At 54.8% G+C, this 23,434-nt stretch overlaps 1 protein-coding gene across 13 annotated transcripts in view; it reads left to right on the forward strand.

Annotated features, from left to right (window-relative positions):
- NRXN2 (neurexin 2) overlaps positions 1 to 23,434 on the forward strand; it is a 305,022-nt gene that overhangs the window by 22,265 nt on the left and 259,323 nt on the right. For 9 of the 13 annotated variants that reach the window (XM_039547771.1, XM_039547775.1, XM_039547780.1 and 6 more), the window contains exons 2-3: positions 588 to 605; positions 11,394 to 11,423. In XM_039547771.1, the coding sequence (XP_039403705.1) occupies positions 588 to 605; positions 11,394 to 11,423 (48 nt within the window). The remainder of the gene's footprint in view (positions 1 to 587; positions 606 to 11,393; positions 11,424 to 23,434) is intronic. The other 4 variants (XM_039547772.1, XM_039547773.1, XM_039547777.1 and 1 more) reach the window with 2 other exon arrangements.

Genomic DNA, 23,434 nt, shown 5'->3' on the forward strand with positions numbered 1-23,434 from the left:
CACAGATCTTGTCCTGTTATGATTGGTTTGGCCTGTCACCCCTCCCCCCCGCTAAGTCCTTTCCCCAATGTCTCTGGCACTGTGGTGGGGTGGGGAGGGAGATTTAGTGTCTGTAAACTGGGACCCCAGACCCTGCCAACCCAATCCTGGGGAGTCTGGGGGCCAGAGTGAGGGCTCTGCATGGAGATCCCCACCATGGTCCTTTGGCTCCCGTCCTGCCCACTGCCCTGGGGAAGAAGCCCACAGTGGGGAAACTGGGGGGCAAGACTGGGGGATTGGAGAACACAGCATACTGTGCTGCTCCAGCCTATTTCCCCCTTCCCCGGGGCAGCTTGGCCCCCTATTGTCTATCCCCGCCCACCAGGGGCAGCGTGGCCCCCTACCGTCTATCCCTGCCCACCAGGGGCAGCATGGCCCCCTATGGTCTATCCCCTCCCCCGGGGGGCAGCATTGCCCCCTATGGTCTCTTTACCCAGTTATCTATAAGTGTGTGCCTATGCTGGTGGCCTGGCCCCCCCTTCACTAACTCCCTCTCTTTCTCTCTCTGTGTGTCTGTCTGTCTGCATCTGTGGGGGTGTCTCTGGCAGAAGAGCACACGATGGAAGGTGAGTGACCCCTTTGCGTTCTCTATGCTGGCTGTGGATGGCGTGGGTTGGGGCCATGATACAAGAAGCAAATTAATGTCTTGCTATGGGGGGGCGCTATTTCCTGCTCCCGCGCCCTGTGGGGGTCCATTGAGAAGTGCCTGGACTTGGGGGGCTCCTGGGTGACTGGGTTGGGGTTCCCCTGTGTTCGTTGCAACAGCGTCCTAGCTCTGTGCTCTCCCTACATGATGGTGAATTGGATCCCAAGTGGTCACTTACTGCCAGGATGTCTGTCTCGGGGTTGCCTCTACAGCCAGGCATCGCCAGTTGTCTTGGGGTCCCCCCAGCCCTCCAGGGTTTGTCTCAGTGTGGGGGGTAAGAGCACAGTAATAGCAGTCTGTCTCTGTGGCTGTTTGCCCCACACGAGGAGGGGTCATACACCGCTTTGTCGCTGGGGCGGGGTGGGGGTATGTGTTGGATCCTGTACGTGACCGAGGGGGTTGGGGAAGGACTGGATCAGAATGGAGATATTGGGATGGAGAGCTTCCCAATCCCCACAAACACAGCCCACTGCTCTCCTAGACTGGAATAGTCTGTAGGGGGCGATCCTGCCCTGGGGGTGGAATAGACTGCAACACACAAATTAGAAGGCACGCCCACTTCTGAGGCCTTCCCACCCTCCTTCCTGCCCCCAAGCCCCTCCTCCCTGGGCTCTGGACCATCCCCTTTCTCCCTACTCCTTGAGGGGTTGTCTCGCTTGTGGACGTAGCCTTGGCATTTGGAGGCAGGGTTGTGACCTTGATTTGATTGTGATTTTTGTGGAGCTTGTCTAAGAGACCAGGGAGAGGGGTGGTATGGGGAGGGGGTGTTGCCCTTGTCTGTCCCCCATACAGTAATTGGGGGATGGGTTGCACGGGGAGTTAAAGTGGGCAGGGTGCTTTGGTGTGTCAGTACAGTGCGTGTGTGCTGTGTGATAAGAGCAGTGCATGGAGGTGAGTCTGTGGAGGTTGTGTGCAGATGTGAGTGCATGTGGGAGGTGTGGGGTGGGTATATGGTATGTATGACTGCATTGTGAATGTGTGTACAGTGAGCATGCACGAGCACTGTGTGTGTGTGCGTGTTCAGAGTGCGAGTGGTGTGTGTGTATGCTCAGTGTGTGTGAATGGTGTGCATGTGCATTCTCTGAGTGCATGAGTGGTGTGTGCATGCTCAGAGTGCAAGTGGTGTGTGTGTCTATGCAGAGTGCTTTGGTGGTGTGTGTGTGTGCAGAGTGCATGAGTGGTGTACGTGCTCAGAGTGTGTGAGTGGGGTGTGTGTGTATGGGGCACGTGTGTGTGTGTAAGTACAATGTGTATGCAGGGCCGGTGCAACCCATTAGGCGACCTAGGCGGTCGCCTAGGGTGCTAGCATTTGGGGGGCGGCATTTCGGGTCCTTTGGCAGCGACTGCGGCGGCCGGATCTTCAGCTGCCCTGGTCGTCATTGGCATTTAGGCAGAGGGACCTGGGGCAGGAGTGCATGGAGAGGGTTGCCTGCAGCAAGTAAGGAGGTTGCGGCATGCAGGGGAACCGCTCCCTGCCCCAGCTCCCCTCTGCTCCGCCTCCTCCCCTGAGCACACTGCCCCGCTCTGCTTTGGCACCGCATGCCTGGGAGGGAGAGAAGCAGAGCGGGGTGATGTGCTCAGGGGAGGAGGTGGAGCAGAGGTGAGCTGGGGCGGGGAGCTGCCGCACGGCTCCCCGGGCGGGGGGGAGCGCCTCAGGGCGGGGTTGGGTGGGGAGCTGCTGCTGCGAGGGGGGGCGCCTTAGGGTGGAGGGGGGGGGGCAGAGAGCTGCCACAGGGCTCGTGGGGGGAGGCGCAAGGTGGAAGTTTCACCTAGGGCACAAAACATCCTTGCACCTGCCCTGTGTATATGTGTGCTCTGTTGGATGTTGATGTGTGTTGTGTTGCTTGTAAATACAAGCTGTGTCTGTGAGGGGTGTGTGTTGTATATTTGATTTCTCAGTTGTGGTCCCAGATGGGAAAGGCACCTGATCCCCATGGGGGAACCTGGCCCCCCAACCCATCTCCCCATCCCCTCGCCCAGTTAGCAGGGCCAAGAAGGCATCCCAGAGTATCTAGGGAGTGCAACTCCAAACCCTGCCCCCTCCCCCACAGGATCCATTTATGAACAACTCCTGTGCGGGGGGCTGCATCTCAGTGCTGGGCAAGGGATCCCAGCATAAATGACCCTGCAGCCCACTCCACAGGCATCTGCATCTCAGCACTACGTGAGGGATGCCTGTATAAATATCCCCGGCACCTCATTCCCACACACTGCTCTCCAGACCCCCCCTCCCCCCACACACACACTCTGCCCCTCATTCCTCTTTTCCCCCAGAGCTCTCCAGTCAGTTCCTACACACACACTGGGACTGGGTCATAGCAGGTGCCCCGCGCCACAGAGGAAAGGCCCCATATCCCATTCTCCGCCCCCTCTGTCCCTGGCTCTCTGCCTGCTGGGTAAATTCGTTTTTTCCATTCATGCTGAACCTCAGCTGGGAGCTCAGGGCAGCAGCCATTTCTCTCTCCAAATCCCATCTCGTATTGCATTGGCAGGTGTGTTATTGTAGGGTCTCCTGGGTGTGCTGGAGCTGTGTGAGCTGGTGTATTACTGTAGGGTCTCCAGAAGCACTGCGACTACCCTCCCAAGTCTGTTACTGTAGGGTCTTCCCAGAACACAGGGGCAGTGCGGCATGCGGAATGGGTGCTGTGCTGTGCTGGAGTATGTATGGAGGGCAGGGGAGATTTGTGTATGGGAATGGGAGGGCTCTGGGCCCATAGGGGGCTGGGCTTGGGAGGCTGACCCCCAGTGGGCTGGTGTGCTCCAGGGAGGAGAGTTTGGGACTGGATGAGTTGGGGTGTAGATAGTACCCGTTTTGCAAGCAGACCCAGGAGTCCCCAAGCATGGGGGGAATCCAGCCAATGGCTCCCTGCTCCTTTCCCACAATCCCCCTGGCAGCTGGCTGGCTGAGTGCCGCAGTAAATAATGGGCAAAGGAGAGGGGTTGGCAGTTGCAGGGTTCCCAGGGCCTGAGGGAAGCCGTGGGTGTGTGTTGGGGAGCTTGGGAGGCTCAGGGGACCTGTGAGGGGAAACCTCTTGCCTGTATTTTCTCTGCCTCCTCGCCCTCAGTCACTGTGTGAGGCTTGTCCCTGAGCAGCCATCTTGAGATAAACCAGCTTAGAGACCATGCTCCCCTCTAACGTGCTCTCTTTTGCCCCCATTGCAGAGACCCTGCTTCAGCGCGCCCCCACATCCACCCACGGAGATCATGCTGCCTACCCCCACCCCGAGACCATGTCCCCCCACTCCATGCAAGAGTGGGCTTAGAGCTGGGAGCCAGAACTCCTGGGTTCTAGTCCAGCTCTGGGAGAGGAGTGGGTGTTGCTGGTTGGTGGAGCAGGTTGTGTTTCAGGGTGAGGGCTGGGCACTCTGGGGGCTGCTTCCCTAGAGTGTGATTGTGCCCGTGTCACGAGCAGGGGGACGTTGTGTTTCTCTAGTGGAGCCTGAATGCAGTGTGTGTGAGAGGGGAATGGGACTAACTCTTTGGGGGGATGATGTGTCCCTGCTTGTATCTCCCCCCTCCCCCGCTTCTAGTCTGCTGCTGTGTCGTCACACAGCGCCTGTGTGAGTTTGTGTGGGTGGGTGTTTGTGTGTCAGTCTGTTCTTGTATGCTGCCACCATTTTGTCCCTCGGTGGCTTAATGGGAAGAAAGTGACTGGCCTTGTGTGTGTGTGTGTGTGTGTGTGACTGGCTGTCTCCCTGGGGTTGTGTAGGGGCGCAGCTGTCTGTGTGTGTGTGTGTGTCTTTTCGGGGGTTACAAATTGTGTGCGTGCACTGACTTTGTGTGTGTGCGGGGGTACAGACTCTGTGTGTGTGTGTGTGTGTGTGTGTGTGTGTGTGTGTGTGTGTGTGTGTGTGTGTGTGTGTGTCCTGGCACCCCCTGGTGCTATGTGCTGCAGTGTGGGGGACGGACAGGCATCTGTGCTGGGGAGATAAGATTTAGCAGCATGGTGACTTGATGCTGTGTCTGCTCAGAACGGGGAATTGCCGAAGAGAGGGGTGAGGACTTGGGTGCTGCAGCCTCCCCCTCCCACTGGTGAAGAGGCAGGGGGCATAATGGCAGGGTGAGTTACGTTATAGGGGAGGCACTTGGTTTGCACAGACAATAGTATGGGCACAGCAGCCTAGGTATCGTGTGCGCGGGGGGTGTAGAACCTGTGCCACTGGGCATGGGGGGCTGCCCACCTGTCAGTGCACACAGACACTCGCCTCCCATGCATTGTGTGGGTAAAGAATAGGTGTGCAAATGTGCCATGTGGAATATAGCCCTCCTGCGTGTTTTCTGTGCATTCCCCCCTGCTTGTGGGTGAATGTTTTGCATGGAACGTGCCTCTCCTGTGTGTTTGGCTCGTGTAGCACATCTGTGTGTAAGCATGTTGGATGCATGATGTGCTTCCTGAGTATTCCGTGTGTGTATATGAGTGAGCATGCCATGTGAAACATGCACCTCCCGTGGTTTCTGTGCGTGCAGAATATGGCTGTGGGTGAATGTGTTGGAGCACCCCCCTTTCCTGTGTCCCCCATGTGTGGGATGAGAACATGCATACAGCTGTGCTCTGCTTAGCAATATATGGACAAACACAAAGAACATGCCACCTGTGGAGCCTGCATATGTCTGCATGGGAAATGAGATGCCTGTCTCCTCTGCATGTATTGTGTTTGGAGCAGGTGCTGCCCATGGGGGTGTGCATGTCTCTGTGTGTGTGCTTGTATGTTCATGTCTGTGTGAGTGCACGTGTATATTGCCTGTGTTTTGAACCCACACCACCTGTGTGCAGAGTCTGTACGATAGGCCCCACCTTTCCTTTGCATGTGCAGAGAAAGCAGTCCTATGCATCCTTTGGTCCGCACATCATTGGCATGAAAGATGTGCACATGCTCACATGCGTGTGCACACACACCTCTGCCATGCCTCCTCTGGCTCCTTGCACCTCCCATCCATGCCCCACAACCCCCCACCCCTCCCACACAATGGATTTCCCTTTCCTAGCTTTCCCCATTTGAAGGCTGGGCCATACAGCTGCAGCTCCCACCCCATTAGTCCATGACTCCGAGTCCCCCTGCCCTTATTCCCCCCAGCATCCAAACTCCTGAGGGCCAATGGCCTTGTGTTATGCTAATGAAGGGGGGCATTGGAACCAATGGGCTGGTGTTTTGCTAATGAAAGGGGTATTAGAACCAGTGGGCTGGTGTTAGCTTAGCTAATGATAGGGGCCATTGGGACCACTGGAGTATCAATATGCAAATGATGGAGATTGGAACCAATGAGTTCGTGTTATGCAAATACCTGAGCTGTGATTTGCATTATTTGGGGCCCTGCACTGTTATTAATCTCCTGATCCGCGACTCCGTGCTGATTACGAGCCTGTCATTAACCGACATGATCTGAGACAATGCAGGGCATGTTATCTGGGTGCCTGGGCTAGGCCAGTGGATGGGGCCATTAATCACTCTCCACCCCACTAGCGAGGCTGCTGTGGGCAAGCACAGGCTCCTGTATACATGAATGGGTGGGCATGTGCAGTGCGCACACACGTGTGAGTGCATGATGGTGTGAAGGATCAGATCAGGTATGAGGGGACCTACCCAAGTGTGTGTTATGTGGCATACAGATGTGTGTGAATGGGTGTGTAGGGGCATGAGGGAGGATGTAAGGATGTGAGTGTCACAGGGTTTAAGGCCAGGAGAAACCACCTGATCTGTACAGCACAGGCCAGCACCCGCACACCAAACCCAGCATCTGAGACCAAAGCCCACCGGAGAATAGACTGTTCTGTGCCACAGGCAGAGAAGAGGAGGGACCAGAGTGTGCTAGGGCCTGAGGCCGATGAAGTGAGAAATACCCAGGTGATCTTGGCAACCGACCTGCGCCCACACACTGCAGAGGAAGGCAACCCCCCCACCCCCAGGCCCTGCCAATCTGACCTGGGTAAAATTCCTTCCTGAACCCACATGGGCCACCAGTCAGAGCCTGAACATATGAGCAAGAATGAGCCAGCCAACACCTGGACAGAGAATGCTCAGTGCCACCTCAGAGTCCTGGCCCTCCCCACCCAACATCCCATCTCCAGCCATGTGCAAGGCTGTGTGGCATATTCAACAGTGCATGTGTCATGGTGTGATTGTAAAGGTGCATGTGCATGCTGCAGATGGTGAATGTCGGGGCAGGTGCAAGCCCATGTAGGAGCATGTTGTACATGTACCAGGATGTCCGGGTGTGTGTGTGTGAGATACCCCAGTATGTCACCATGTTCTGTTGTATGTGTGTTTGGCATGTGTTGGCATGTTGGAGTGTGTGTGTGGCGTGTGCCCATATGTGACTGTGTGTTTGTGTCCATAGGCTAGGCAGGTGCACATACATGAGAGGTGTGTACTGTGTGTGTGTCTGCATGGGGGTGTGAAGGTAGGAGTATGTATGCAAGGGAGGATCTGTGTAAAGTGAGTGTGTGAGGGAGGGTTGTGTGGCATGTGTGCAAGTGAGGGCCTGTGCGGTAAGTGTCAGGAGGGCACAGGTGCTGGGGATCCTGGTAGCACTGGCTGTCTGTGCTCACACAGCTGTGAGCAGTTGCCAGTAAGGAGGCTGGGGTTGGACCCCGGCGGGGACTGGGTGTGATTTACAGCCTTCCAACTGACAGAAGCTGCTGCATAATAGAGCTGGGGTCTCCTCGTTACTGTGGGGGGAGGGTGGCTGGGAGAGCAGGGCTGCAGGTTGGGATTGAGGGGCACCAGCTTCATCCTTCCTTCTCGTGGTGCCAGTGGACACTGTCCTCCCCCCATGGCCTTCTCTCCACAGGGGCCCCATCCTGGTGTTGGGGGGAAGCTGTAGTGTTGGAACAATATGGCTGCCACCGTCATGCCTGAGGGATCCTTGGAGCTGGTCTCCATGGTGACAGGAGGAGAGCAGACAGCATCCTAATGTGCCAGGCCTAGGCCTATGGAGGGGGGTGTTTGGGCCTGTCAGCCTCCGTGCAGCTTCCACCCCCATCCTTCTTTCCCCTCCCCAGTCCTCCCCCAGCCCCACTGCAGCCCTTACATCTGCACAGAAGCCTGCTGTAGCCCCCCACCCACCTTCCCAAGCTCCCCCCGAACTGTGGCCATTAACTCTTCCCCCACTGTAGCCTTCACAGCCCCAAGCTCTTGCTTCACACAGAGACTCCCCCCAGCAGAGTGTTCCTAACGTGCAGTCTGGGGGAGTCAAGACTCTGGCTGCAGTCGGCCCCCAGTAGCCAGGTGGCCAGTTGGGATATTGCTGATACCCAGCAGACTCGTTTCACATCACCCTGTGGAAGATGGTGAAGGGATAGCGGCTTCGTATAACCCACACTGCCGCCAGCCACCCCCACCTTGGATCGGAGCTGGCGCTTTCCAGAGGGGTAAGGCCCCATGTCCCATTTTCCACCCCCCTGAGCCAGGGGTTAGGGCATGAGGATTCCTGGGTTCTGTCCCTGGCTCTGGGAGGGTAGTGGGGTGTAGTGGTTAGAGCAGGACTGCATGAGTTTGGAGCCAGGACTCCTGTCTTTGAAGGTCAAACTCTCCTGCCCCTGCAGGGTATAAGCCCTACAGGCTGCAAGTGGGTGCCTTTGGGCTCGGTGGGGGTGGTGATGGGTAAGGGGGAGCATGCGTCTTGGGATGGGGCATCTGGGTGTGGGGCAGAGAGGACTCCATGCCATTTGCATGAAATTGCCTGATGTCTTGGATGCAGCTGCCTGGCACGGGGAGAGGAGCGCACACGATGATTAATGACGCGGGAGGTGCTGGGGCGGGAGAGGAATATTAATGCCTCCTGCTCCTGCCTGCCCATCTTCATCCTCGCCCGCAGGCGAGGGGTGGGAGAGGAGCAGAAGGAGGAGCTGTTTGGGGAATTAGCTACCCTCTGCTCCTGGCCTCCCCACACAATGGCTGCATACAGTTCCCTCCATGGCAGAGAGAGGGTTGGGACACTTGGCCTAGTGGATCCCCTGTGATCTATCCCCCCCCACCCCAATCTATCAGGAGGCAGCTTGGGGACTGAGCTGAGTGGATTCCAGCAGTTGATCCCAGGAGCTCTACCCCCCACACCCAGATCTCTCAGAAGGGAGCATGGAGCCTAGTCTGGGTGAGTTCCAGTGGTTGATCCCAAGGATCTATCCCCCCAGTCTGTCAGAAGACAGTGCAGGTCCTGGGTGAATCCAAGCAGTTGATCCAAGGAGATCTATCCCCCACACCCTGATCTCTCAGGAGGGAGTGTGGAGGATGGGATCCCAGCATGGGATCTCAGGGGATCTTTATCTCCTGTTTGATTTATTGTAATGGAAGGTAGCATAGGAGCTGGACCCAGTGGTCGATCCCAGGGGATCTATCCCCCCAATACAGTGTATCGTTAGGCAGTGCAGAGGCTAGGCGTGTTGGATCCTAGCAGCTGATCCCAGGAGATCTGTTGATTGCCACACACCGATCTATCCAGAGGCAACACAGGGTCTGGGCTGGGTGGATCCCAGCAGCTGGACCCCAGGGATCTATCCCCATGCTCTGTCAGAAGGCAGTGCAGATCCTGGGCTGGGTGGATCTCAGCAGCTGATCCCCACACCCTAGTCTTCTACACCACCACAGACTGACATATGCAGCATGTGAAGCTGAGTTTCAGTGATCAGGCCAGGAACTGAGGTGTGAGCCGGGGAATCTGCCCAAATCCCATGAGCCGTCCCGTTTCCTTTCCAACTTCCCACCCCCATAAGTAGCCAAAATCAGTTGGGAAACCAGAGTGGCCATAGCAATGGACATCTGAACCCTTGTTAGGAGTTAGGGTGGGGCCCCTAATCCTGTCATGCAAGAGGGAGGGGAGTGGGATGTAGTGGGGTAGAGGAGGCAAGGCTCGGAGCCAGGATTCCCTGGGTTTAGTTCCTGACTCTGGGAGCCGAGTGAGGTCTGGTGGGTGGAGGTGGGATTCACAGGGCTGCCCAGAGGATTCAGGGGGCCTGGGGTCTTCGGCGGTGGGTCCCGGGGCGGAAGGACCCCCTGCCGCCAAATTGCCACTGAAGACCCCCCCTGGGACCTGCTGCCGAAGTGCCGGAAGGACCCCCCGCCGCAGGTCTTCAGGGCACTTCGGCGGCGGGTCCCGGAGCGGAAGGATCCCCCGCCACCGAATTGCTGCCGATGAGCCGGAGCGGAAAAAGCTCCGGGGGCCCGGGCCCCGCAAGTGAAGGACCCCGGTCCAGGGGCCCCAAAAAACTCTCGTGGGGGCCCCTGCGGGGCCTGGGGCAAATTGCCCCTCTTGCCCCCCCCTCTGGGCGGCCCTGGGGATTCGGGACTCCTGGGATTCACAGGGTCCCTGTCTATTCTAGCAGCCCCTGCTTCCCCAAGGAGGGACGGGCGATGGCCCGTGTTGGGGGAAGCTCATGTGGAGTTGTACCTGGCCTTACCCCTTATTTGGAGTCTCCTGCCCTGCAGGGTAAGCGATGTCTATGAGGTATTGTAACTGCCCCCCCACGCTGCCATGCACGAGGGTCACATATCTTCAGTTGGTGTTTCCTTTCTCTGTGCACTGGGAGGTGCCAGGCTGGGGTGGCAAAAATGCCCAGGAGCAGCAGGTGTCGGAGGTGCAAGGGTGCTTGGCAGCGAAGCTGTTGGTGTTGAGTGACTCTCCGCTGGTGCCGGAACAGCCACCCGTGTTCCTGCGGGGTGACTCTGATTTGCCCTGGGGTGAGCACGAGGGGAACCAGCCCCAGTGAGTGCCATGGGGTTACTCTGGGTCTAGGCTGGGTGGGCGAGAGGGGAACCTGCACTGGTGGCTGCAGCGGAATTACTCCTGATTTTCACTGTGTGTGTGTGTGTAGCTCCTCTGGCTTTGGCGGTGTTCCTGTGTCAGACTTGGGGAGGGGAAGAGCAATCAGCACTACTGCCTTCCCTGGAGTGACTCCTGGTTTACACCGAGGTGACCAAAAGGGTAATTCGCTCCACTAACTTCCATGGAGTGATTCCGGATTGACACCTGTACATAGCTCTTCTCATTGTGATGCAGTTATCCCTGCTTCCCACTGGGCTGCAGGAGGGGAAAATCCTCCCCACTGACTGCCCGGGAGTTCATTCCTCTTGATTTACACTGGGGGCAGTTCCTCTCGCCTGACTGGGCTCACTCCTGAATCACAAGAGGGTGCGAGAGGCCAGTCAGTCCCCAGCTGGCCCTGGTGACCTCCCACCACTAACCCCCTTGCCTCCCAAAGCAGCAGTACGCTCCAGCTCTTCCTGCGGGACCCTCCGGCGCCAAAGGCAACATCGTCCCCTACATGCCTTCTCAGGCCTTGGTTTGTGTCTCTTTCTCCATTGTTATTTTTCTTAATTTTATTGTTTAACCGGAAAAAAAAGAAGCATTTCCCCGTCTCTCTGCCACAGAGGGGCCCCGAATGCTTTTTTTTTTTTTAAAGAGACTAATAAAGACCCCTCCCAGACTCTCTTCTGTTGTCCTCTTTCAATTTCAGTTCAATCTGTCCGGGCTTTTGAGTTCTCTCTCTGTTTTTCCTTCCCTTTCTTTTTTTTGTTCACTCCGTTTCGGCATCCGAACCCCTTTTCTCTCTCTCCCCCCACCCCTTTTCTCTCCCCCTGGGGCCTGGATGTCTGTCACAAGTTAAAAACAGCTTTTAAATTGTGGCAAAAAGATTAAACCCTCCTTTTTTCTGTGCGTTTATATGACTAGTCTTTTTTCTTTCTTTCTTTTTATCTTTTCCTCTCCCCTCAAGGTCCTGCTCATCTGACGTTAAACAGCCAAGGTATGACACTTTACCTTTGTTATTTTCACCCCAACAAACAGAAGTTTTAATTTCCACTCCTCCCTTCTGATCTTCCCACCATCCCTCCTTCATTTCTCTCTTCCGGTTATTTTTCTTCCCTCTCTCCCTCCCTCCCTCCCTCCCATCCGCTTGATTCATCTCTTGACTCGCGGTGGTTTCTGCCATGGTCCCAGATGTTTTGCTCGGACAGCCGTGTTGTACAGCCGGGTGGTAGAGGGTAAAGCATGTGCCAAAGCCAAAAGGATAAAACTTGTTTTCCTGCAATGTGAAGCAGGGGAAAACAGCATGTGGCTCAGGGCAATGCTCTGATTGTTAGCAGCCGTGTCTATGGTGATGGCTGTGGGGGGATTTTGAAGGCAGGGGGTGGACCCCTGAGCCAGGAGAAAATCAGCATAGCTGTGTTGAAACCAGCTGACGTGTGCCGATTTGCACCAGCCTGGGATCTGGCCTCTGCTTTTTAACTGGTGTTTGCTTAGCATTGCTTGTGCGCAGTTAGTGATGATGCACAAGGGCACCTGTGTGTGGCACATAAGAGGAAATCGACCTTTGCACTGATACACAAAGGTGCCTGTGAGTGTCCCGGAGGTACGGACCCCCGCACTGAGACTTGAGGGCATGTATGTGTTGACTGGCGCTATGGATCCTAGCTGTGAGACATGTGTGCGTGTCCCGGCAATACAGACCCTTGTAGGGGGATACATGTCCTGCGTGTATCCCTGTTGGTACAGACCCTCATGCTGAGACACACGGGGGGGTGTATGTTTGAACTGGTGGTACGGCCTGTGGCAGCAAAACATGAGGGCGTGCCAGTGTGTCCTGACTGTATGGAGCTTGAAATGACACATGAGGGTGTGTATGTGTTGTGGTGGTACAGACCCTCACACTGACACCTAAGGTCATGTGTGTGTCCCAGCTCCCAGCAGAATAGATCCTTTCACTGAGACACGAGGGTGTGTGCATCTTGCCATGTTACGGACTCTCACATTCAGAAGGGGGTGTGCACGTGTGTGTCCTGGTGGCATGGACCCTTGAGATGTGAGGATATGAGTATGTGCATCTTGGCGGAACGGAACCTCACACTGACACCCGTAGGTGTGTGCATGTCCCTGTGTTACAGACCCTTGCACTGAGAAATGAGAGCATGGATATATAATATACCAGTCTGTTCTATGGACCCTCACACTGAGACACATGATTGTGTGTGTGTGTGTTCTGATTGTACGGACCCTTGAAATAAGGCATGAGTGTGTGTGTGTGTGTGTGTGTGTGTGTGTGTGTGAGATGGGTTGGATCACAGAAACCCTCTTGGGAGCTGCCACCTGATGTGCCAAGACTACTTCTACCCCTGCTTTCCCTGACAGCTCAGGACTCCAGCACCCTGCCTTGCTGAGCCAGACACTCCCGTCTGCTCCAACACAGACCCAAGGTCTGAATTACTTTCCCCAAAGCTGCAGGTTTACCTGAAAGCAGCTAACATAAGTGTGCTTGTCTTTAACACTCAGATGCCCAACTCCCAAAGGGGTCTAAACCCAAATGGATCTGTTTTACCCTATATAAAGCTTATACAGGGTAAACTCATAAATTGTTCACCCTCTATAACACTGATAGAGAGATATGCACAGTTGTTTGCTCCCCCAGGTATTAATACATACTCAGAGTTAACTAATAAGTAAAAAGTGATTTTATTAAATACAGAAAGCAGGATTTAAGTGGTTCTAAGTAGTAACAGACAGAACAAAGTAAGTCACTGAGCAAAATAAAATGCACAAATCTATGTCTAATCAAACTGAATACAGATAAGATCCTCACCAGTTCCAGAATGCTCCCTTTTACAGACTAGTCTCCTTTTAGCCTGGGTCCAGCAATCACTCACACGCACCCCTTGCAGTCACTGCCCTTTGTTTCAGATTCTTCCAAGTATCCTGGGGGGTGGAGAGGCTCTCTCTTTAGCCAGCTGAAGACAAATGGAGGGGTCTCCCAGGGGTTTAAATAGACTTTCTCTTGTGGGTGGAGACCCTCTCCTCACTCCTATGCAAAGTCCAGCTCCAAGATGGAGTTTAGGAGTCACCTGAGCAAGTCACATGTCCATGCATGACTCACAGTTTTTACAGGAAGCATCCATTGTTTACATGCTATCTTGAACGTCCTCAAGTAGACTTCTTATGTGGACTGGAGCATTCCAAGATCCATTGTCCTTTAAGTGTTTCTTGATTAGGTACTTAATTTCAACATTCCTTTCTCCAGGAACTGACCAAATGCTCTACTAAGGTTATTTAGAAATCAAGCCAGTACACAGCCAACATTCATAACATTCATAACATCGAATACAAAAATGATACATGCATGCAAATAGGATTAATACGTTCAGTAGATCATAACCTTTACGGAGATATGTTACATGGCATATGTAGCATAAAACACATTCTAAGCATATTTCTGTAGAGCCTTATGGGAGGTACCGTCACAGTGTGTACTGGGGTACGAGGGTGTGCGTGTGTATCCTGGTGCTTCAGAACCTCGCACTGAGATGCAAGGGTGTGCATATGTGTCTCAGGGTAAGAATGCTCCCACTGAGACAGGAGGGTTTGCATGTGTGTATCGGGGGTTTGCACCATCCAGTGAGACAGGAGGGGGGCGGGGTGTGTCTTGGGGGTAGGAACCGTGACACTGAGACAAGAGTGTGTGTGTGTGGTGTGTCTCAGATGTATGAACACTCCCACTGAGACAGGAAGGTGTGCTTGTGTGTCTCGGGTATAATCTCTCCCACTGAGACAGAGTGCGTGTCTTGGGGGTATGAATCCTCTCACTGAGACAGGAGGCTCTGTGTGTGTGTGTGAGGTGTATGAACACTCCCACTGAGACAGGAGGGTGTGCATTTGTGTCGCGGGGGTATGAATTCTGATACCGAGAAAGGAGTGTGCATGTGTCTTGGGAGTATGAACCCTCCCACTGAGACAGGAGGGTGTGCCTTGGGGGTATAAGCCTTCTCACCGAGAGAGGATGGTATGTGTGTGTGTCTCGGGAGTATGAACCCTGACACTGAGACAAGGGTGTGTGTGTATGTGTTTTGGGTGTATGAAAGCTCACACTGAGATAGGAGGGTGTGTCTTTGTGTCGCGGTGGTATGAATCGTGATACTGAGACAGGAGGGTGAGTGTGTGTGTCTCAGGGATATGAACCCTCTTACTAAGACAGGAGGGTGTGTGTGTGTGTGTGTGTGTGTGTGTGTGTGTGTGTGTGTCCGGTGTATGAATACTCACACTGAGACATGAGGTTTGCACATGTGTCTGAGGGGTATGAACCCTCCCATTGAGACAGGAGGGTGTGCCTAGGGGGTATTAACCCTCTCACTGAGACAGAAGGGTGTGTATGTGTGTCTCAGGAGTACACCCTCCCACTGACACAGGAGGGTGTGTTTGTGTCTTGGGGGTATGAAACCTCTCACTGAGACACTACAATGTGTGTGTGTGTGTGTTTGTGTGTCTTACGGGTATGAATGCTCACACTGCGACAGGAGGGTGTGCGTGTGTGTCTCGGAGGATATGAATGTATGAAGGTGTGTGTCTGTCTGTCTCAGGGGTGTGTGTCTCAGGGGCTATGAACCCTCTAACTCTGACAGGAGGATGTTTGTTTGTGTGTGCCTGCATCTCAGGGGTATGAACGCTCACACTGAGACAGGAGAGTGGGCGCGTGGGTCTTGGGAGTACACCCTCCCACTGACACAGGAGGGTGTGTTTGTCTCTCGATGGTATGAAGCCTCTCACTGAGACATAAGAATGTGTGTTTGTGTGTGTGTGTCTCGGGGGTCTGAACGCTCACACTGACACATGTGAGTCTGTGTGTGTGTCTTGGGGGTATGAACGCTCTCTGCAACAGGAGGGTCTCGGGGATATGAATGCTTACTTAGAAATAGGAGGATGTGCACGTCTGTCTCGGGGGTATGCACACTCCCTCTGACGCAGGAGGGGGTGCTTGTGTGTCTCAATGATATGAACCTCTTCAATGAGACAGGAGTGTGTGTGTGTGTGTCTCTTGGGGTTATGAACCCTGACACTGAGACAGGACAGTGTGCATGTGTCTCCAGGGTATGAACTCTCACACTGAGACAGGAGTGTGTGTGTGTGTGGGGGGGGGGGGTATGAACTCTGAAACTGAGATAGGGTGTGCATGTGTCTCGGGTGTGTGAACGCTTCCACTGAGACAGGAGGGTGTACCTCAGGGGTATAAGCAGTGGTGAGCTGCAGCCGGTTCGCACCGGTTCGCGGAAACCGGTTGTTAAATTTAGAAGCCCTTTTAGAGCCGGTTGTCCCACGTGGAACAACTGGTTCTAAAAGGGCATTTAAATTTAACAAGCGCTCCCTGCTGCGGCCCCAGCTCACCTCAGCTCTGCCTCCACATACTCCCATGAATGCTCCGCCCTGCTTCTCCTCCCCGCCTGCTTCCTGCGAATCAGCTGTTCGCGCGGGAAGCCTGGGAGGGCTGAGAAGCAAGCAGGCTTCCCGCTCAGGCCCAGGAAGGTGACGCTGAGGTAGGGGTAGAGGGAACGAGGAGGGCTGGGCGCCCTGGACGCGGCCCTTCCCAGCTCTGGCTGCGGCCCTGCCCGGCCCCGACCGCCCGGCTCCGGCCGCGGCCCTCCCCGGCTGCCAGTCTCCAGTCTCCCTTCCTGTCTCTGGCCCCGGCCGCCCAGCTCCAGCTGTGTCCCCGCGTCCCCGGCCGCCCGGCTCTTGCTGTGGTGCGACGTGGCCCGGCTCTGGTAGTGCAGGTCCGGGCATGGCGGCGGCCGGGACCCTGGATGCCCAGCTCTGGACATGGCCCCCTGGCTCCGGCCCGGCCCCGTGGCTCCAGCCGTCCAGCTCCTGCTGTGGTGCCACATGGCCGGGCTCCGGCAGAGTGGGTCCGGGCGTGGCGGTGGCCCCGGCTGCCCGGCTCCAGCTCCGGCTGTGTGGGTCCGGCTGGCCAGCCTCCCGCCACATCCTCCAGCCCCGCATCTCCGGGATCCGGCCGTGCAACTCCTGCCCCAGCCCCGGGCTCCCGGCTCCAGCCGCGGCCCTCTGGCTCCGTCCCTGGGCTCCAGCCGCACAACTCCTGTCCCGGCCCCATGTCCCCGGGCTCCCGGTTCCGGCCGCAGCCGGACTGTAGCGTCGCCAGCCACGTCCAGGCAGCATGGTAAGGGGGCAGGGAGGGGCTGTTGGAGAGAGGGCAGGGGAGTTCAGGGGTGGGGGGGGGTGGATAGGGGTTGGGTGGGTCAGAGGGCAGGGGGAGCAGGGGGATTGAATAGGGGCAAGGGTCCTGGTGGGGCAGTCAGAAAGGATCAGGGATTGGATGGGGTGGTGGGAGGCAGTCAGGGGCAAGGGTTCCAGGGGCAGTCAGGGGACAGAGAGAAGGGGTGGTTGGATGGGGCGGGTTGGATGAGGCAGGGGGCCATCAGGAATGAGAGGAGGGGTTGGATGGGGCGGCGAGGGGCAGTCAGGGTACAGGGAAGGGGGGTGGATGGGGCAGTGGTCCCTGGGGTGGGGGTGGGGTGTCAAGGAACATGGGGGATTGGATGGGGCAGGAGTCCAGGGGGTGGGCCATGACCCCTCCTGGGGTGAGGAGGGAACCGGTTGTTACGATTTTGGCAGCTCATCACTGGGTATAAGCCTTCTCACTGAGAGGATTGCGTTTGTGTGTGTGTGTCTTGGGGGTATGAACCTGACACTGAGACAGGAGGTTGTGTGTGTGTGTGTTGGGGGTGTGAAAGCTCACACTGCAACAAGAGGGTCTTGGGAATATGAATGCTTACATTGAGATAGGAGGGTGTGCGTGTCTGTCTTGGGGGTATGTACCCTCTCACTGACACAGGAAGGGGTGCTTGTGTGTCTCGGTGATATGAACCCTCTCACTGAGACAGGAGGGTGTGTGTGTGTGTGTCTGGGGTTTAAACACTCCCACTGAGACAGGAGGAGGTGCGTGTGTGTCTCAGGGGCATGAATGCTCACACTGAGACAGGAGGGTGTGTGTGTGTGTCTAGGGTGTATGAATGCTCACACTGAGACAGGAGGGTGTGTGTGTGTGTCTAGGGTGTATGAATGCTCACACTGAGACAGGAGGGTGTGCATTTGTGTCGCGGAGTATGAATCCTGATACTGAGAAAGGAGTGTGTGTGTGTCTCGGGAGTATGAACCCTCCCACTGAGACGAGGTGTGTGTGTGTGTCTCGGGGGTATGAACCCTCCCACTGAGACAGGAGGGTGTGCCTAGGGAGTATTAACCTTCTTACTGAGACAGGAGGGTGTGTGTTTGTGTCTCGGGGGCTATGAATCCTCTCACTGAGACAGGAGGGTGTGTGCGTATGCATGTCTCGGGTGTATGAACGCTCACACTGAGACAGGAGAGTGTGCGTGTGTGTCTCAGGAGTACACCCTTCCACTGACACAGGAGGGTGTGTTTGTGTCTTGGGGTTATGAAGCCTCTCATTGAGACACGAGAATGTGTGTTTGTCTCTGTGTGTCTCGGAGGTATGAATGGTCACACTGTGACAGGTGGGTTTGCGTGTGTGTATGTGTCTCGGGGGATATGAATGTAGGAAGGTGTGTGTGTGTCTCTGTCTGTCTCAGGGGCTATGAACCCTCTAACTGAGACAGGAGGATGTTTGTGTATGTGTGCATCTCGGAGGTATGAACGCTCACACTCAGGAGGGTGTGCTTTTGTGTTGTGGGGGTATGAATGGTCGCACTGAGACAAGAAGGTGTGCATGTTTGTTTGTCTCAGGAGTATGAACCCTCCAACTGAGACAGGAGTGTGTGCCTAGGGGGTTTGAACCTTCTCACTGAGACAGGAGGTTGTGTGTGTCTCTGGGCCATGAACCCTGACATTGAGACAGAAGGGTGTGTGTGTTTGTCTCGGTGATATGAACCCTCTTAATGAGACAGGAGGGTGTTTATTTGTGTGTTTGTGTCCTGGGGGTATGAACCCTGACACTGAGACGGGAGGGTGTGCGTGTGTGTCTCGGCAGTGTGACCCCTCCAACTGAGACAGGAGGGTGTGCCTAGGGAGTCTGAACCTTCTCACTGAGACAGGAGGTTGTGTGTGTCTTGGGGGTATGAACCCTGACACTGAGACACCAGGGTGATTGTGTGTCTGTGTATCTCGGGTGTATGAATGCTCCAACTGAGACAGGAGGGTGTGTGTTTGTGTTGTGGGGGTATGAACCCTGATTCTGAGACGGAAGGTGTGTCTTGGGGGTATGCATCCTCCCACTAAGACAGGAGGCTGTGTGTGTGTGTCTTGGGGGTGTGAACGCTCCCACTGAGACAGGAGAATGTGTGTGTGTGTCTCGGGGGTATAAACGCTCTCACTGAGACAGGAGGGTATGTGTGTGTCTTGGGGGTGTGGACTTTCCCACTGAGACAGGACGGTGAGAGTGTGTGTGTGTGTGTGTGTCTTGGGGGTGTGAACTCTCCCACTGAGACAGGATGGTGTGAGTGTGTGTGTGTGTCTCAGGGGTATGAATGCTCCAACTGAGACAGGACGGTGTCCATACGTGTGTCTTGGGGTTACGCAGTCTCCCATTGACACAGGAGGGAGTCCATGTGTGTCTCAGTACTATGAACCCTCTCACTGAGACTGGAGGATGTGTGTGTGTGTGTGTGTGTATTGGGGGTATGAACCCTCCCACTGAGACAGTAGTGTGTGCGTGTGTGTGTGTTTCGGAGGTATTAACTCTCCCACTGAGACAGGAGTGTGTGTGTGTGTGTCTCTTGGGGGCATGAACCCTCCCACTGAGACAGGAAGGTGTGCCTAGGGGGTCTGAACCTTCTCACTGAGACAGGAGTGAGTGAGTGTGTGTGTGTGTGTGTGTCTCGGGGCCATGAACCCTGACACTGAGACAGTAGGGTGTGTGTGTCTCTCGGGGGTATTAACTCTCCCACTGAAACAGGAGGGTGTGTGTTTTTGTGTGTCTCGGGAGTATGAATGCTCACACTGAGACAGGAGGATGTGTGTGTGTGTCTTTGGCGTATAAACCTCACACTGAGACAGCAGGGAGTGCGTGTGTGTCTCGGGGGTATGAATGCTTACTCTGAGACAGAAGGATATGAGTGTGTGTCTCTGGGGTATAAACCCTTACACTGAGACAGGAGGGTTCGCGTGTGTGTCTTGAGGATATGAACGCTTACTCTGAGACAAGAGTGTGTGTGTGTGTGTCTCTGGGGTATAAACCCTCACACTGAGACAGCAGGGAGTGCGTGTGTGTCTCAGGGGTATGAACGCTTACTCTGAGACAGAAGGATGTGCATGTGTGTCTCTGGAGTATAAACCCTCACACTGAGACAGCAGGGAGTGCATGTGTGTTTTGGGACTATGCACCTTCTTTGACATTCCCTTGGTGTTATCTGGACCGGTGATCCACTAGGTCACTCCAATCCTCGACTCTGGGAGCCAGCCTTACCCTGCTCTGCTGTGAGAACCCCCACTCTTTGGATGTTCATACACAGCCTCTGGCATGGAAGCTGCTCCCAGCTACTTGCAACCGAATGACACTAGGCAATATCTCTGGTCCCAGACACAACCCTAGGAACCTCTGTCTTGCAGTGTCCAGTTATGTCCGCTGGATGCTGCAAGCTTATGTGAGTTTGTCAGTTTAACAAAGAAATTGATATGTATCAGGCTTGTTATCCCAAGGAGAGTCTCTGACATTCTCCAAACCAAATGCACTGCTTCAGGTAGAATAAACAAACACATTTATTAACTACAAAAGAGAGATTTTAAGTGATTGTAAGTCAAAGCGTAACAAGTCAGATTTGGTCAAATGAAATAAAAGCAAAACGCATTCTAAGCTGATCTTAACACTTTCAGTGCCCTTAGAAACTTAGGTACGTGAGAGTCCAACAGATCTTTTGTTGCTGCTTAGGCCAGTGTCCTTTGTTCCTTTGAGGCTGGGCTGGGTTTATCCCATACATGCCCTGATGAGGTGTGAACTGCCCCTCTGTTCCTGGAGAGTTTAGTCTGGGCTTGTTTTAAGCCCGGAGGACACATGTTCAGTGTCATAACTCTATACATGAAATTACAACCTATAACATTACTATAACAACAATGCTCAGTGCATCATGAGCCTTCCGAAGACACCCGACATGACAAACTTTGCATTGGATACCACACAATTGTATTATAAGGATGAACATGGGGGTGCAGGGTATTCCCCTGAGATACAGAGTGTCACACCCTCCCACTGAGACAGGAGGGTGTGCGTGTGTGTCTTGGGGGTATGAACCCTCTCACTGAGACAGGAGATGTGTGTGTGTTTGTCTTGGGGGTATGAACGCTCACACTGAGACAGGAGGGTGTGTGTTTGTCGCGGTGGTATGAATGCTCACACTGACACAGGAGAGGATGCGTGTGTGTCTCAGGGTTATGCACCCTCACACTGAGATTGGAGGGTGTGCATGTGTTTCTCGGAGGTATGAACCCTCTCACTGTGGAAACCTCTGTGCTACAGTTGGGAGCATTCTTCCTAGCTAAACATAACAGTGTATCAGGGTGTAGCATGGTGGCATTTCAGGCCACCTGCCGGACTACAAAGCTGCCCTGGGCAGCTAACCTCAGCTACTGTCCCCAGATACACTGCTTTTAGCACACTTGTTCTAGAAGAGCTAGCACGTGTCTGACTACCCACCCTGCACCCTCCCAGCTGCTGTGTAGATGTACTGAGGGGTGTGTGTGTGTGTGTGTGTGAGAAAGAGAGAGAGAGAGAGCAGTGTGAATCCTCATACTGACACACACAGGAATGCATGTGTGTCCTGCTGGTACCAACCCTTGAAATGAGACAGGAGGACATGCATGAGTATCCGGGGGGCGTGGACACTCGCAGAGCGACACGAGGGCATGCTACGTGTCCCTGGCGTACAGACCTGGGAAATGAGAACTGAGCAGGGGTGTGCATCTGTTCTGACAGCATGGAACCTGACAGTGAGGCCTTGTCTACACTACAAGACTATTTCGAATCAACTTAGTTCGAATTTGTGGATTCGACCTTATGAAGTCGAATTTGTGTATCCATACTAAATATACTAATTCGAATTTCTGAGTCCACATTAACGGGGCCAGCGTCGACTTTGGAAGCGTTGCACTGTGGGAAGCTATCCCACAGTTCCCGCAGTCCCCGCTGCCCATTGGAATGCTGGGTAGAGCTCGCAATGCCTGCTGAGGGAAAAATGTGTCGAGGGTGGTTTTGGGTAACTGTCATCATTCAACCATCACTCACAACCGCCCTCCCTCCCTGAAAGCGCCGGCGGGAAATCTGTTCGCGCACTTTTCTGGTCGGTTACAGCGCGGACGCCACAGCACTGCGATCATGGAGCCCGCTGCGATCATCGCTGCACTTATGGCCGTTGTCAACTCCTCGCACCTTATCGTCCACCTCTTCCACGGTCAGCTGCTGAGAAATCGGGCGAGGAGGCTCCGGCAGCGCGGTGAGGAGAGTGGCGCAGACCTCTCAGAAGGCAGGGTACGCCGGGCAGTGGAGATCATGGTGGCAATGGGTCAAGTTCATGGTGTGGAACGGAGATTCTGGGCCCGGGAAACAAGCACGGACTGGTGGGACCGCATAGTGCTGTAGGTCTGGGATGAAACAGAGTGGCTGCGAAACTTCAGGATGCGTAAGGGCACTTTCCTTGAACTCTGTGACTTGCTGGCCCCTGCCCTGAAGCTCCAGGGCACCCGGATGCGAGCAGCCCTGAGTGTGCAGAAGCGAGTGGCCATAGCCCTCTGGAAACTTGCCACGCCAGACAGCTACCGGTCAGTAGCGAACCACTTTGGCGTGGGCAAATCTACCGTGGGGGTTGCTGTGATTCAAGTAGCCCACGCAATCGTTGAGCAACTGCTCTCAAAGGTAGTGAACCTGGGAAACGTTCAGGTCATCATAGACGGCTTCGCCGCGATGGGATTCCCAAACTGCGGTGGGGCTATAGATGGAACTCACATCCCTATCCTGGCACCAGCCCACCAGGCCAGCGAATACATTAACCGAAAGGGCTACTTTTCCATGGTGCTGCAAGGACTGGTGGACCATAGGGGACGTTTTACCAACATCAACGTCGGGTGGGCGGGCAAGGTTCATGACGCGCGTGTGTTCAGGAGCTCTGGTCTCTTTAGACTCCTCCAGGCAGGTACTTTCTTCCCGGACCACAAAATAATGGTTGGGGATGTGCAGATGCCTACAGTGATCCTCGGGGACCCAGCCTACCCGCTAATGCCCTCGCTCATGAAGCCCTATACAGGCGCCCTGGACAGAGAGAAGGAACTCTTCAACTACCGGCTGAGCAAGTGCAGAATGGTGGTGGAGTGTGCTTTCGGACGTCTCAAGGGGAGATGGCGGACCTTACTGACTCGCTCGGACATCAGCTAAAAGAATATCCCCGTAGTTATTGCTGCTTGCTGTGTGCTGCACAATCTGTGTGAGAGCAAGGGCGAGGCCTTTTTGTCCGGATGGGATGTTGAGGCAAATCGCCTGGCTGCAGTTTACGCTCAGCCAGACACCCGTGCCGAGAGAATATCCCAGCGGGAAGCGCTGTGTATCCGGGAGGCTTTGAAAGCAAGTTTCCTCGGAGATCAGGGTAACCTATGACTCTCCACTTGCTTTCAAGAGAAACTGACCCTGGGCCTGTGTCTGTTTGTGTCGATTTCGATCTGCGGCTACATGCCGCGTTCTCCAAGTTTCCCCCACTTCCAAAGCACGTTTTAAAGCAAAGTAATTGTTACACTCATTATTAATAAATCTTTGTTTTACTTTGCATTTCTGTTCTGGTGTTGAAACATGGACGCATACTGTGCTGGGCACGGTGTGCACTGACGTACAGACCGCTTCCTCCATAGAGGACTGACATCCTCCTGCTCCTACATAGGTCTCTGGGGTGGGGGACGGCTGAAAGTGGTTCTGCATGAAGGGGAGGGTTTGCAGGAAGGGGCGAGTGGTGCCTTCTTTGCATAGGGGTTTGGATGACGGCAGTGGGCTGC

The sequence above is a fragment of the Mauremys reevesii genome, linkage group 7, assembly GCF_016161935.1.
Source record: "Mauremys reevesii isolate NIE-2019 linkage group 7, ASM1616193v1, whole genome shotgun sequence".
Classification (NCBI taxonomy): Eukaryota; Metazoa; Chordata; order Testudines; family Geoemydidae; genus Mauremys; species Mauremys reevesii.